This window comes from Echinops telfairi, unplaced genomic scaffold (assembly GCF_000313985.2).
Source record: "Echinops telfairi isolate 266 unplaced genomic scaffold, ASM31398v2 ScPeMD7_31;HRSCAF=116, whole genome shotgun sequence".
In the NCBI taxonomy this organism is placed as follows: Eukaryota; Metazoa; Chordata; class Mammalia; order Afrosoricida; family Tenrecidae; genus Echinops; species Echinops telfairi.
The window spans coordinates 45620831-45634136 of record NW_022103928.1 but is presented as its reverse complement, the minus strand read 5'-3'; the positions used below and the strand labels follow the sequence as shown (position 1 = coordinate 45634136).

The 13306-nt window shown below is 51.9% G+C and overlaps 1 protein-coding gene across 1 annotated transcript in view; it reads left to right on the top strand.

The window, feature by feature from the left end:
- ALDH1L1 (aldehyde dehydrogenase 1 family member L1) overlaps positions 1–10466 on the top strand; it is a 55202-nt gene extending 44736 nt beyond the window's left edge. The window contains exons 20-23 of the mRNA XM_045289839.1: positions 569–734; positions 2839–2944; positions 4659–4858; positions 7989–10466. Coding sequence (XP_045145774.1) covers positions 569–734; positions 2839–2944; positions 4659–4858; positions 7989–8044 — 528 coding nt within the window. The 3' untranslated portion in view covers positions 8045–10466. The remainder of the gene's footprint in view (positions 1–568; positions 735–2838; positions 2945–4658; positions 4859–7988) is intronic.
- The last annotated feature ends 2840 nt before the right edge of the window (positions 10467–13306 follow it).

The following is a 13306-nucleotide window of genomic DNA, read 5'->3' as shown; positions in this document are numbered from 1 at the left end:
GGCAACAAATGTACAAATGTGCTTGACACAATGGATGGATGGATGGATGGATGGATGGATGGATGGATGGATGGATTGTGATAAGAGTTGTACGCGTCCCCAATAAAATGATTTTGAAAAGAGATTTACAGCCTTGTAAATCCAAACGAGGGCAGCTCTGCTCTTCCCTGTAGGGTTGCTATGAGTCAGAATTGACCCAGCATGAGTTAGAGACCATCCTAGCATGTGGAGCCCGGGGAAGGTCCGGACACACTGTGTTTTGTCTCTGACCCTCATCATGAACATGTCTTCCTGTCCTTTCCATTCATCCACATCCATGGTCAGCTCCACTTCCCAGTCACCTGACACTAGCCTCTGTGTCTCCCTTGGGAATGTTTATACCTTTGCACAAAGGGACTCATTGGAGATAAGCCTGAAAGGTGTGCTTGGTGCCAGGCGACAGAAGATACTGCCAGGATGAGGAGTGTAGGCCTCCCCAAGAGGCTTCAGTCCCTGAACATGCAAACGGAGGAAGGGCCGGGTGATGGCCACTGTCAGAAGTGAGGTTGATGAGGCGGGCTTTCCACAGGTAGAAGAGGTGAAGAAGATGAAAATTGGGAACCCGTTGGACCGGGACACCAACCATGGGCCTCAGAACCACCAAGCCCACCTCAAGAAGCTGATTGAGTACTGCCAGCGTGGTGTCAAGGAGGGGGCCACCCTGGTCTGTGGTGGGAACCAAGTCCCTCGGCCAGGTCAGTCTGATCCTCTCAGTCCATGGGGTTAACGGAGGTCCACAGGTGCCATGACGGATTCCTTGACCAGCTCCAAAGAGAGTCCTGAGGGCTGATTGCTGCAGAGCCAGGCCCCTGCTGGAGACCTTGGATGGGATGGGCCACCCACAGACAGATACCTGGCAGGCCCCAAGCAGGGGGACAGCAAAGTGAAATCATCCTGGGCTTCCATGTGCTATCCTAGAAATTCTCTTCCCCCATGAATTCCGTGATATTGAATTGCCAGGTTTTCCTCCTCCTCTTTGGTCAGTGCTTCTCAGCCATTGCGCTTAGCTAGAAACGCTTTCTCCATTGGCCTCTTCAATATTGGCAATCTCAAGATCTGTTCTTCGCTTGGGGCAGTAATGGCGAGCACTTTACCTGGGTGATCTCATGCCTTCCAGGGAATCCCTTTCTCCCAGATACATGCCTCTGGGCTCCACCACACCGCTCACATAGAGAGGTGAGCAATTATCCTGACAGAAGAAAGGAAGACAAGAGTTCATCCTCAACTCTTCCTTTTCTGTGACCCACAACCCCCATTTGTCCTTGATTTGGCCTGGATTGTCTTGCCTGGGTATTTCCAGCATCCTCCTGAGTGACCTCTTAAACCACAAGTCATCTAATTATGTAGCTGTCAGAAGGCTGCTTTTAACTCCACCACTGTTAAAACATTTTCCTATAGCCTGAAGTTCAAACTCCTCAACATTACATCGCAGGTTCTTTAGGCTCTGATTCTAACTTGTTTGCCTTTGAATCATACGCCAACTGTAATTAACTTTCCAAGTGTTCTCGTATCTTGATGCTCTCTGTGCATTTGCTGTTCCTCTGCTTAGCAAATCCTTCCTCAGTTTCTCCACCTGGTGAATTCCAAGGCATCCTCCAGTTCAAGGGGCATACTGGAGGTCTTCCTTGATGCCCTCAAACCCAGCCCAGCCCTCGGGGCTAGATGTTCCCTGGTACCTCATGCCTCTACACAATTTTGATAACTCATGTGTTGAGTTATAAAACTCAACACCTCAACTCTCAAGACCAAGGACAGTCCCAGCCAGGGTCTCAGCAGGACACAGACAACCTGGTTGCAGGGCTAATGGAAGGGAATGGAAGGAAGTTACTGATGGAAACATATGAGCAGGGTTAAGAGGACTAGTAAAGTGGTACAGCCCCAGATGCTAGAAACAGTTTAAGCTCTTGTCACCAGCCCTGAAGAAGCCCAAAGAGAGAGTGGAGTTACTGGAGCCCAGCCAGGATTAGAGCTATGGGACGGAGGCCAAACCTACCCTGACTCGAGGTTTGGGAGCCCACTATTTTATTAGTTATATTACTGACATATTTTTTCCTTTTGATTGTTGCTTTTATGAAGATGAGATAGAGAAAAATTCAAGTCTCGTGGTTTTTCCTAAATCAGACTGAATTAAATATCCATCCAACAGGTTCTCAGAGGACCTCTGAGCCCCCTGTCTGAACAAAACGTTATCACAGAAAGCATTTCTATCCGCATAGTTGTATCTGCCCAACTACCGAACCGCAGCCTATAGGAGCTGAGAAGCAGGGCTGAAGGAAGTGGAGGCCTGGATAGGAACTCTGGAGCCTGATACTGTATTCTGGTCGAAGAAACAATGCCCATCTGCGCGGGGGCATTAGCCTTTGTCTTCTGTGGCTTCCAGGAAGATGACAGCACTCTGTTGAGATCCTGCTGTCAGGACTGGGATCCACAGCCCTGCTCCAGGCACCAGCCTCTTCTCTAGGCTAAAACCCTGGGACTGTAGGGGAGCTCTCTGGGAGTCTACCTTAGTCAAGGAGGTCCGATATTCATTCAGATTAAAAGTCACAAGAAGGACTCAGGCCCTTTCCTACTTAGGGACACTAGCAATGGACTTGGGTTCCACTCTCCGCTCTGCCGCGTACCAGCTCTGTGAAGTCAGTCTTGTTCTCCATGACAGCGTTTAGTGAAAAGAGTCGTGAGGGCTAAATGAGATAACATGCCGATGACAGCCGCACAGGCATGATGTCTGGACCCAGATCCATCCCATGAGAAGGGGGCTGGTGGGAGGGGGCACAACCCATACCTCTGTCTCTCTTGTAGGCTTCTTCTTTGAGCCCACTGTCCTGACCAATGTGAAAGACCACATGTTCATCGCCAAGGAGGAGTCCTTTGGGCCCATCATGATCATCTCTCGATTTGCTGATGGGTATGGAATCTTTTTTTTTTTTTTTTGTCTATTGAGACTCCACAGGTTATTGGGGTCTGAGTGTGAGCTGTGGGAGGTGGTCCATGGAGAAGAAGGGAAAGTGGGAGAAGGGGGAGGGGGGCATTCACAAGGGAGAGTTGTCGGTGACCCAGAGCCCTTCAAAGTCCTTCCACTATGAGCAGAAGGCAATTTCCTTCCCGCCTCCCCTTCCCACGTCATTTTCTGTCTCCTTCTTTCTTTCTCTTACTTCCTTCTAACCTTGCCATTTTATCTCTGTTTCTCTTTCAATATCTTTCACAGGGCGGGGTGGGTTGCTGTGTAGTAAACTGCAGTAGCTATTTAACTCAGGGTCTTCAGTATCTCCAGGGTTTTGGGGAGACCAGTCTCCCTTCATGCAACGGCTGGACCTCAGTTGGGATAGCTGGGGTAGCTCTCTCATGCAGTCACAAGGCCTCTCTCTATGTATGTCCCCAGCATGGCACCTGGCTCCCCACAGAGAAGGAGGCAAGAGTTCAGGTGGGGACTGTAAGGCTCCTGATGACCCAGCCTCAGAAATCTCAGTGTCACTGTCACCATGCTCTCCTGGTCAAATAAGCTAGCAAGGCCAACCCTGCAGACTTACCTGCCCCTGGGCGGTGGAGCAAAGGGGCTCCCCTACCCTACCCCCACCTCCACAGACTCTAGGTTGTCCTCAGGCTATTCTTACAGTGGTCCCTTGTCTATATGGTCTCTGAGAAAATTACACAGGAGTACCAAGCCTCCATACTCAATCCATTTCAATTCCAAATGTTGAAATTATAATAGTCCAGGAGGGGAAGGGGAAGGTGGGGGACAAAGAGGGAACCAATCACAATGATCTATATATAACCTTCTCCCTGGGGGATGGATAAGAGAAAAGTGGGTGAAGGGAGACATCGGACAGTGTAAGACATGACAAAATAATAATTTATAAATTATCAAGGGATCGTGAGGGAGGGAGAGTGGGAGAGAGAAGGGGAAAATTAGGAGATGATACCAAGGGCTCAAGTAGAAAGCAAATGTTTTGAGAATGATGAGGGCAACAAATGTACAATGGCTGGCTGGATGGATTGTGATAAGAGTTGTACAAGCCCCCAATAATATGATTTTATATATATATATGTATGTATATATATATAGATGTATATACATATGTATGTATGTGTATATATATATATATATATATATATACCGATTTTACTAGAACCTGGCACCTTATTGCTCTCTCCCGTGGGCCCTCACAAGACGCCCAGCCTCATAGCAGGCCTGTGTCTTCCTAGAAGGGATAGGAACCCCACCAGCTTCCCGGCTGAGCCATATTTCTCTGTCAGGGATGTGAGGGGCTGGCCCTGAATGACCTCAAAGGACCCTGTGCTGTCCCTTCGTCATTCTGTAACCCTTCTCTCCTCTCTTTCATGCTTAGTCCTCGTCTGCTCTGCCCCTCTTTCCCCTTCATATTTGCTCTCACTCTGGTAGGCTGTCCTCTTACCCGAAGCTTCTCTCCCTGTAGACTCAAGGACCAGCCTGGTGTGACTGGGCTCACCTTGGAGTTAGGGCTTGGAGGAGGCTGGGCTGACCTTTGGGCAGGGTGGCACCTCGCTGAACCACAGCAACTTCATGGGGCTCGGTGGCCCCTTTTCAGGGGTTGGGGCCTTGGGCCCTCCCTCACAGAGTCCTTCTTGGATGTTCTCTACAGCGACGTGGACGCTGTGCTGTCTCGGGCCAACGCCACCGAATTTGGCTTGGCCTCTGGCGTTTTCACCAGGGACATCAACAAAGCCCTGTATGTGAGTGACCGACTCCAAGCCGGCACCGTGTTTGTCAACACATACAACAAGACAGACGTGGCCGCGCCCTTTGGGGGTTTCAAGCAGTCTGGATTTGGCAAGGACCTGGGTAAGTCCATCCTGCCCGCAGGTCTGCTTCCATTCATTTGCTTGTTCGTGCTCATTCATTCAATGGGCATCAGTTAAAGGTCACTCTGCCAGGCACTACTCTGGGTGCGAGGGGTGCGGTGTTGAGTAAGACAGCTTTTGAGTGGGGGAGACAAGCCACAGCCCTATCGGTGAATGAGATGCCTCTAGAGCAGTGGTTCTCCACCTTCCTCATGCTGCAACCCTTTCACACAGTTGCTCCTGGTCTGGTGACCCTCCAACCATTAAATTATTGTCATTGCTACTTCATCACTGTCATTTTGCTACTGTGATGAATCGGGAAACCCCCGTGAAAGGGTCGTTCGACTCCTAAAGGGATTATGACCCACAGGTTGAGAACCACTGCTCTAGAGGATCCTGCGCAGAAAACCAAGCAAAGTGAAGTGGGAGTGGTGGGGAACTGAGAGCAGGAGGTGAGGACTTGCCAGAGAATCTCTCCAGGAGATGAAAACTGAGTGGAGCCCTGGGTGATGAGAACAGCTTCCACAGATAGAGCAGGTGAGGCTTCTGACAGAGGGCACAGCACAAGTCCTAAGGAACAGAGAGGAGGTGACAGTGGGCAGCATGTGCTAGAGAAGGGAAGGACTGGCAGGAGAAGAGGAGGAGAGGGCGGTGGGAGATTAGCTCATGAAAGGTCCTACAGGTCGTGGTTAGAGACTCGGGGGTCAACCAGGTGATGAGAAGCCTTAGGGACTGATTGGCCCCAGGGACTGAGGCCCAGTCTGAACAGCCTTAGTGACAGATGCCACAGCAGCGGTGGGTCCCAAGGGGCAGGCACCATGATGCACACGGGCCTACTGTTCCCTTGGCAAAGCCCAGCTCTGCTCCAGCATTCCTCCTTCTTGGGCTACCCCACGGCTCTTGACTCCCGGTCCTGCCTCTGCAGATGCATGCCAGCTGGACTGGCCACTCGCCACTCTGCTGGCCGAGCCTGGTAGGGTGTCAACGTCTGGAAAGAGCCACCCCATTGCCTCTTGGAAGTCTTGGTGCCTCTCTTCAGACCCCTGTGTTGGCTCAGGAACTCCAGGAAGTTTCAGGCAGAGGCTGATGCCGAAGGGGAATCATTCTTTCATCTTTTCCATCTGGGGAACATTCAAACCCCTCGGAAACCTCCACGGATGCTGTGAAATGACCAGCAGCCTCCTGACACCACAGGCCCTGGCGCACACACACAGGCCCACATGAACCCACACGTGTCAGAGAGACATGGCTTACACATCGCCTAGCTACTCAAGTACCCACAGACACACCGGCAACTTGGGCTCCTGCTGTTCTCCCCCGCCCCTCCTTCTCCCAAACTGCCTTTTCTTGACCACAGTCTTCCAGAAAAGGTTGAAGCTGCCAAGCCCCCTGCCACTCTTGACATACCAAGTTCCCCTGCTCTCTCCTCCCTCCACGGCCTGTGTCCTGCAGAGGGGCCAGTAGACTCACGGGAACAGAGCTGATTTGGGACCGGGCCAGAGATCCCTGAGGAAGTGTCGTGACTGGCACAAACATCTGGGAATCATTAACTGCAGCTGGGGAACGATAGATAGGGCAGGAGGAGGATCAAAGCTAAAGAGGGGGTACCGCGGTTACGGAAGGATGTTAGGACTGGTAGGTGGGGGAGGTGACTTTCAGAACTGGAGGGGGGCAGGAGGACAGTTAGCATGGCTGGTGGGAAGGTGTTAGACATCCCAGGGTCAGACGCTGGGGGTGGGAGGTAGGTGTCAGGGCTGGGGTGATAAGTATGGGCTGGGTGGGAAAGGGGTTCTAGAGCTCAGTCAGAGGTTGCAGGGCTAGAGGGGAGGTGTCCAAGACTGGAGGAGTAGGTAAGAGGCTTCAGGGGAGGTAGCAGAGTAGAGGAAGAGGTGCCATTGTTGGGGGCCGGATGCCAGGGCTGGAGGGAGGTGTCAACCCTGGGAGGTGCAAGGGTTCAGAGGCAGTGTCAGGTGTCAGGGCTGTCAGGCAGGTGCCAAGCTTGGGCAGGAGGTTTCAGGGCTATGGGGTAAGTGATGGCAGTGAGGGGAGGCGCCATGGCTGGGGAGGATGTCCCTAGGATCGGGGGATACATGTCAGCGATGGGGGATTCTTGCACATGGAGGAAAGGGACCAGGGCTGGCTGTGTTGGGACTCTGGGGTGAGGTGTCAGGGCTATAGGAGAGACACCAGGGCTGAGTAGGGGTGGAGCATGGTTATGCCATGTACCATGTCTAGAGGAATGGGTACCAGGTCTGGGTGGTAGGTGCCAGTATTAAGAGGTAGGCATCATGGCTGAAAGTAGGTGCCAGTGGCCATGGGTAGGTATCAGAACTGAAGGTGAAGTGCCAATGCTTGGAGAATGGGTACCAGGTCTGGGTGGTAGGTGCCAGTATGAGGAGGTAGGCATCATGGCTGAAAGTAGGTGCCAGTGGTCATGGGTAGGTATCAGAACTGAAGGTGAAGTGTCAATGCTTGGAGATAAAGGTAGGTGCCAGGGTTGGGGAGAAGGGTCCAGGCGTGAGGAGAAGGTTTCAGGACTGGGGGGGTCCAGTTTCAGTTAGGGGGTAGGTGTCATGACTGTGGGGTGGAGGAAGTGACATCAAACTGGGAGGTCGGTGCTCAGCAGGCCATGAGCCACAGTCACCTGTCTGCATACTTGTTGTAGCATCAAAGAAACCAGTCACATGGGTTCTAGCTGAGTTTGGGGCTTTGGGGACTTGGTGAAGGTGCCTTTCCCCAGCCACTGCCTTCTCTGCACCTAGCCGGCAGGCAGCAGGTGCCAGAGGCTGAAACGGAGAGGAGATAGTGCTTGTCTGCGCACTAGACCTCTCTGACCCCCGCTCTGGCTGATGGGGAGCCCCTAACTGGAAAGAGTTGATCAGGGCTGAAGAAACATCTGAGGTGGGGTAGGGGTGGGGGGTGGATTGCCTGGTTGGCATCCTGGCTTCACCACTGTTGGTAGCAGTGACCTGCCTGAGACCCTGCTGGACCTCGGGTTCTCACGTGCAGGTGGGAATGAGAGAGGACAGGGATGTGGTGAGAGGATCTGTGTGCAGCACCTGAGTGGGGGCCTGGCCTGGAGGGGGGCTGCTGCCACCTTGGTGGTCCTCACGGTGTGTGGTGTCTTGCAGGAGAGGCAGCCCTCAACGAATACCTGAGGAGCAAGACGATCACCTTCGAGTACTGAAGAAAGGGCTCTGCCTGAGGGAGAAATCAGCACCGACCCAACAGCTCTCCCACTCCCTCTCCTCCTCCTCCACAGCAGCCGGGGCCACTTCCTCATGGCTACATCGCCTTCTCGCCCCAGCCGTGTACAACCCCGGATGTGCACGGGAACCTCTGGCCTCCATGCCCTCCCCACTTCCTGACCCAGGACATGCTCACATCCGGCCAGAAGCCAGAATCACTGGCTGGATGCAGAGTAGCCCCCATGCGTTAGTGCTCTGGTCAAGGGAGCCTGTCTGGGGCTTGTAGGATCCAGGTCTACCATGAATGCTGCTTGGCCCTGGACAGCCGGGCTTCCCAGGGAAACACGGAGTCAGAAATCACGTAGTCCTGTTGCTCAGGCCTCCAGGAAGCAGTCTCTGAGATGATGCTGGAGACCAGGGGCTTCACACTTCAAGGGGAAGGAAGCAAGGGGGGTGGGGGGTCCAGGTGAAGTCTCCACGGTGAAGCAGTCCTCAGCCTTCAACCTCCAGCAAAGGTTGAAGTCTTGCCCTTGGGTGGAATCACTAGATACTGCACCCCTGCCAGAGACTGCAGCTCCAACGGCGCGCCGTGATGGGAGGCTCCCAGAGAACTCCAGTCTCACAAGCAGACAGAAACTCCTCTCCAGAGAGAGCGAGGCAGTATCTCTGGCATCAGAAGGCAGGTGCAAGTCTGCTTGCTGTATCCTCAGGTTCTCCCTGGCTAGGGCTGAGCAGGGCGAGTGAAGGGTCAGGGAGATGCTAGCCTCCCATGAACTGGCAGAGGTGGTCTAGCTGCATTAACCATAGGCTTCCTCTCAGTCAGAGTCCTGGTACACCCTAGGTCCTACTACTTCTGTCCGGCCTTTGCTCTGAGCTAGTGTTTTCAGACAGAACTTTCTTCTGCGCCTGGCCAGACATCTTCTGGGTTTTCCTACAGATTTCCCTCAGATCGTGGTGATGTTTTAGTGTCTTCCCAAGTGTGGATGTCTCTGTTCTCGCCCTCCTGGTGGTACCACTACCCCCACAGCGCCCCCCCCTACCCTGCAGCCTACATCACCTCCTGCCTTCTCACATGGTTTCCCTGTACCCCAAGCTCTTTCTGCTCGATTTGGCTGTGCCCTCATCTTTCCCGCAGCTCCCTTAAGACCCTGCTGTCCTCTCCTATCCCAAGAATTCGCTTGCACCCCCTCTGTCCTAAGGCATCTGCAATCCTCCCTGAGTGGGAAATCCCAGCCTTCCAGCGCTTCGCCCTCCTTGAAGACGGCGCTCACAGCGATCGTTGCGCCAGACTTCCTGTAGTGAGTGACAACAGCAAACGATAACTCGTTCAGTGTGAGCGTCACGTCAGGGTGGGTTCAACGCCCCCAATGTAGATGTATAGTCATTCGTTCACTAGCCCGAGTTAGGTATTCCCCTCTTGTAAATGAGCAGATTGAGGGAAAGAGAAATCTGTCCAGGTGGCCAAGGTCACACAGCTGGTGTGAAATTGTATTTCCCATCATTCCAAAAGACCGAGGACTTTGAAGCCCCCACTGCCCACAAAGTCATTTCTCCTGCCTCAGAACTTCCCCACTATTCCAGGGTCCCCAGGAAACTCTCTCGATTCCTGGGCAATGGATCCACTGCTGGCCTCCTCCCTGCCGAGATTTAGCTGCTGCTGGTCCAGTGGAGACGGCTGCCCCAAGAGAACCCTGCCCCACCTATAGCAACATTTCCTGTTCCTGGGTGGCTATTGTGTCCCAAGCATGAAGCAGGTTGTTCCCTTGAGGTACAGCTATGACCAGACAGGCCACACACTTTAAGAAAGTCTCCTTAAAGCTCCAAGAAAAATGCACAGTTCTTGCCACATGTCCAGTCTCAGCGCCCTGAAGGCTAGGATCACATCCAAGTCCAGGAGAAGACAATCCGTGTGTCTATTTTCTTTCCTGCCTTCATGTATCAGACACCACCTCCCCCCACCAGCAGGAGTACTCCTGGCATGTTCTGTTTCCATTCTTATTGCCCACAGAAGGGAGGAAAAAGAAGTAATCTCTTCACCTGAGAGTCTCTTTTGCTATCTCAGATGACCTTCCACCATGGCGGTTGATAGGAAGATGACCACCTCTTGGATGGGAAACCTTCCCCCTTCTGACTGACTCACCTTAAAGCAGCATAGTCATGCCTGAACAGGCTAGCCCATGCCAGCCCATTGCCCCTATGTCCAGTGGTTGGGGCCTCAGAAGCAGGGCACCACCAGTGCAGGGTGGGCCCATTTAATTGACTCTAATCCAGCTCCTTCTTATGGGTTTCCACCCCAAGGTGAACAGCCTGTCTGGTGTCTTTGAGTGGCAGTACTTCCCTGTAAACAATTGCACATGGCAGAAAAGGCAGGCAACATCTCAACCACGAGGCTGTGTAAGCTGAAATACAGTAAAAACCATTGTTCTTTTTTCAACCTCTTTTCAGACATATAGACAAACAGCCTGCCTGGTTTGAGCCAAGGCGCCCATTACAACTGGATTTGGTATCAAATGGGGCTCCTGACTCTCTCTCTGTCTCTCCCTCTTTCTCTGCCCACTTCAGAATTATCCTGAGACTCTAAAAGGAGCACAGGATTACAAGTTAGCTCCGAAGGTTCATTTCCTTGTCCCTTCCTTTCCTAATTTGTTGTGAGGTTCTGTTGGGTCAGCTTCAACTTAGCAACCCCACGAAACACAGCGACTTAGGGCAGCAGTTCTCAACCTGTGGGTCGAGAACCCTTTGGGGGTCGAACAACCCTTTTACAGGGGTCGCCCGGTTCATAACAGTAGCAAAATGACGGTAATGAAGTAGGAATGACAATAATTTTATGGTTGGGGGGTCACCAGACCATGAGGAGCTGTATGAAAGGGTCGTGGCATGAGGAAGGTTGAGAACCACTGCCTTAGGGTTTCCTTGACATTCATCTTTAAGGAAGCAGATGGCTGGGCCCTTCTCACATGGAGCAATGAGGTGGGTTCCAATCTCGCAGGCCTTTGAGTGAGCGCGGAGTACTTAGCTGTGGTTTGACCAAGGTGTGTTTCTTACGTCATACAGCCCCCAAATTGTACCCAGACACTCATTTCCCCAGCCCATTTTGCATTTAGGTGTGGCGATGTCGCCAAGAAAGTGGAAGGTGTGAACACTTTCACATATGCAACTCTGTCCTTTAGAAGGGAGATTAATTACATTGTGGCTCCGCCCATTTTTCTCCCCTTGGCCAGACTGGAATCGAACCTAAAGAGCATAGCAGGGATTTTGTTTAACCATGGAGGCATTGGGAAAGCGCAGAGGTCAAGGAGAAGCACACAGAGGAAGCTGCCTCCCCACATCCTGGGATTGCAGAGCGATCCCGCCACGAAAGAAATAAACTGGTACTACTGTCGTTTGTAATTTTTCAATGCATTTCTATCTCATCACACAAACAAAAGGGTTTAAGGCAGCATGTAAGTATAATAAACAGAAGTTAAAACATGCATGTATGAACAGAGGCGAAGAGGAAGAGGGTCGAAGGATGAATTGCAGTGGCGTGGTACCCAAACTGCGAGCCGTGGAATTTTATACCCATCTAAATTTGGACCATGAGTTCGCTGAGAGCCTTCTAGGAGCCAAAAAGGAGAGAGAGAAACCTGAGTGGTGACCTCATTCACCATGTCAACATGATAGAAGGAAACCACTGGTTCTGGAGGACAGCTGTACCAAATAGAGAATTTGGTTTTAGGAATCCTTGTCAACACTTTTTTTTTTTTAGGGTAATGGCCACTGTCATATTTCTTAATGGTAAATGGGAAGTCACATACAACTGTGTCTTGGACTGATGGCACAGTAAATCACAGCCAGTACAAGCAGTTATGACCGGGTTGCAAGGTGTGAGCGTGTGTGGCAGGAGCAGACATGCTGTGGTCCCAGCCTATAATGCTTTGCAGAACTGAGTTCATCCAAATGTGAGGAACTAGGGGGAATAAAACTTACCAGATGTCCTTTAGAAAAAGAGCCGTGTATTTTTTTTTTCAGATGAAATGTTCCAATATGAAAGAATTGGGGGTAATGAAGATGCTCATACCCAAAAGATGGTTACATAACTGCTCTGCATCATAAAGGGAGGACAAATTCAAAGAGTGGGGGGTAGATAAAGACGGGCTGCAGGGGGGCTTTGGCAGGGCCGGTGCCATAGGAAGGAGGGGAGAAGGAAGCTTGGTGGCCAAGCATTCCAAGCTCCTTGCTCTAAGAACATACAGAATGTTGACAGCATGCCCGGATGCAAGCCAACTCTGGAGTCTTGTAGCAGCCCTCAGATAGATGTTCTTCACTGGAAACAACGTGTTACTTCTACTTCCGCCCTTGGGACCAATCTAACTACACAGCCCTACTCGGGCTCCGGGAGAGAGAGGTTCAGTTTTCCCTGTACCTAGGAGGAGGGTGGACAGAACCTCAGGGCGAAGCAATTCCGACTCTCCCCAAAGCGCTCGCTGCTCAGGCCAGGAAAGTTGGTTGGTTGGTTGGCTGTTTGTTTTTTTGTTTTTTTCCTTACTTACTAGTTAAGAAAGATCCCCTCCATCCCTGCAGAGTGGAGGATATGATAGGAAGCTTTCTGGTCCTTTCTATGAAGCTATAAAGTTATACTTCTGGTGCCAAACGTGCCGAAGATGATGCCAAACCAAGAGCGTGGAAATGGCCCGGGTTTCTGAGAGCCGTGGGGAGAATAAGCACATTTTACAGGTCGAGATACTGCTCACAGCCTCGTGTAGGTGACTGACGCCAACTATCTTCCCCTTCTGCCAGCTCTTCCTCGGAGTGAAGTCAGCAAAACCTGCCCGATATTTTTAGCTGCAGGGTCAGTGGCCTCAGCCACTCGGAAGTTGGTGGCCCTCTGGGGTGTACTGTGGATGCAGGGAGTGGAACGTCTCGTCCTGCTGGGTCACCAACAGCTGGCTTCATACCTGTACTGCTTGTCTGTCCTTGGTGGAACAGCCCCTCCTACCGGCCCAGGCCTACCCAGGCAGGCCCCTGAAAACTGGACCCGTCACTCCCGGCATTCCTATCTCAAGATCATCAGAAGCTTCATTGAGGCCAACCTAGGGTCCATGCAGATTTGGTGGCACCGTAAGTCTTCATGCTCATGGCTTTTACAAACAGAAAACAGTCTGTTACTTGCTGTCATCATTACGAAATCTGAGGGTGGAGAGTGGACGTTTACCCATTGAAGCAGGAGAGGGTGGAGAGTGGACGTTTGCCCGTTGAAGCAGGAGAGGGTGGAGAGTGGA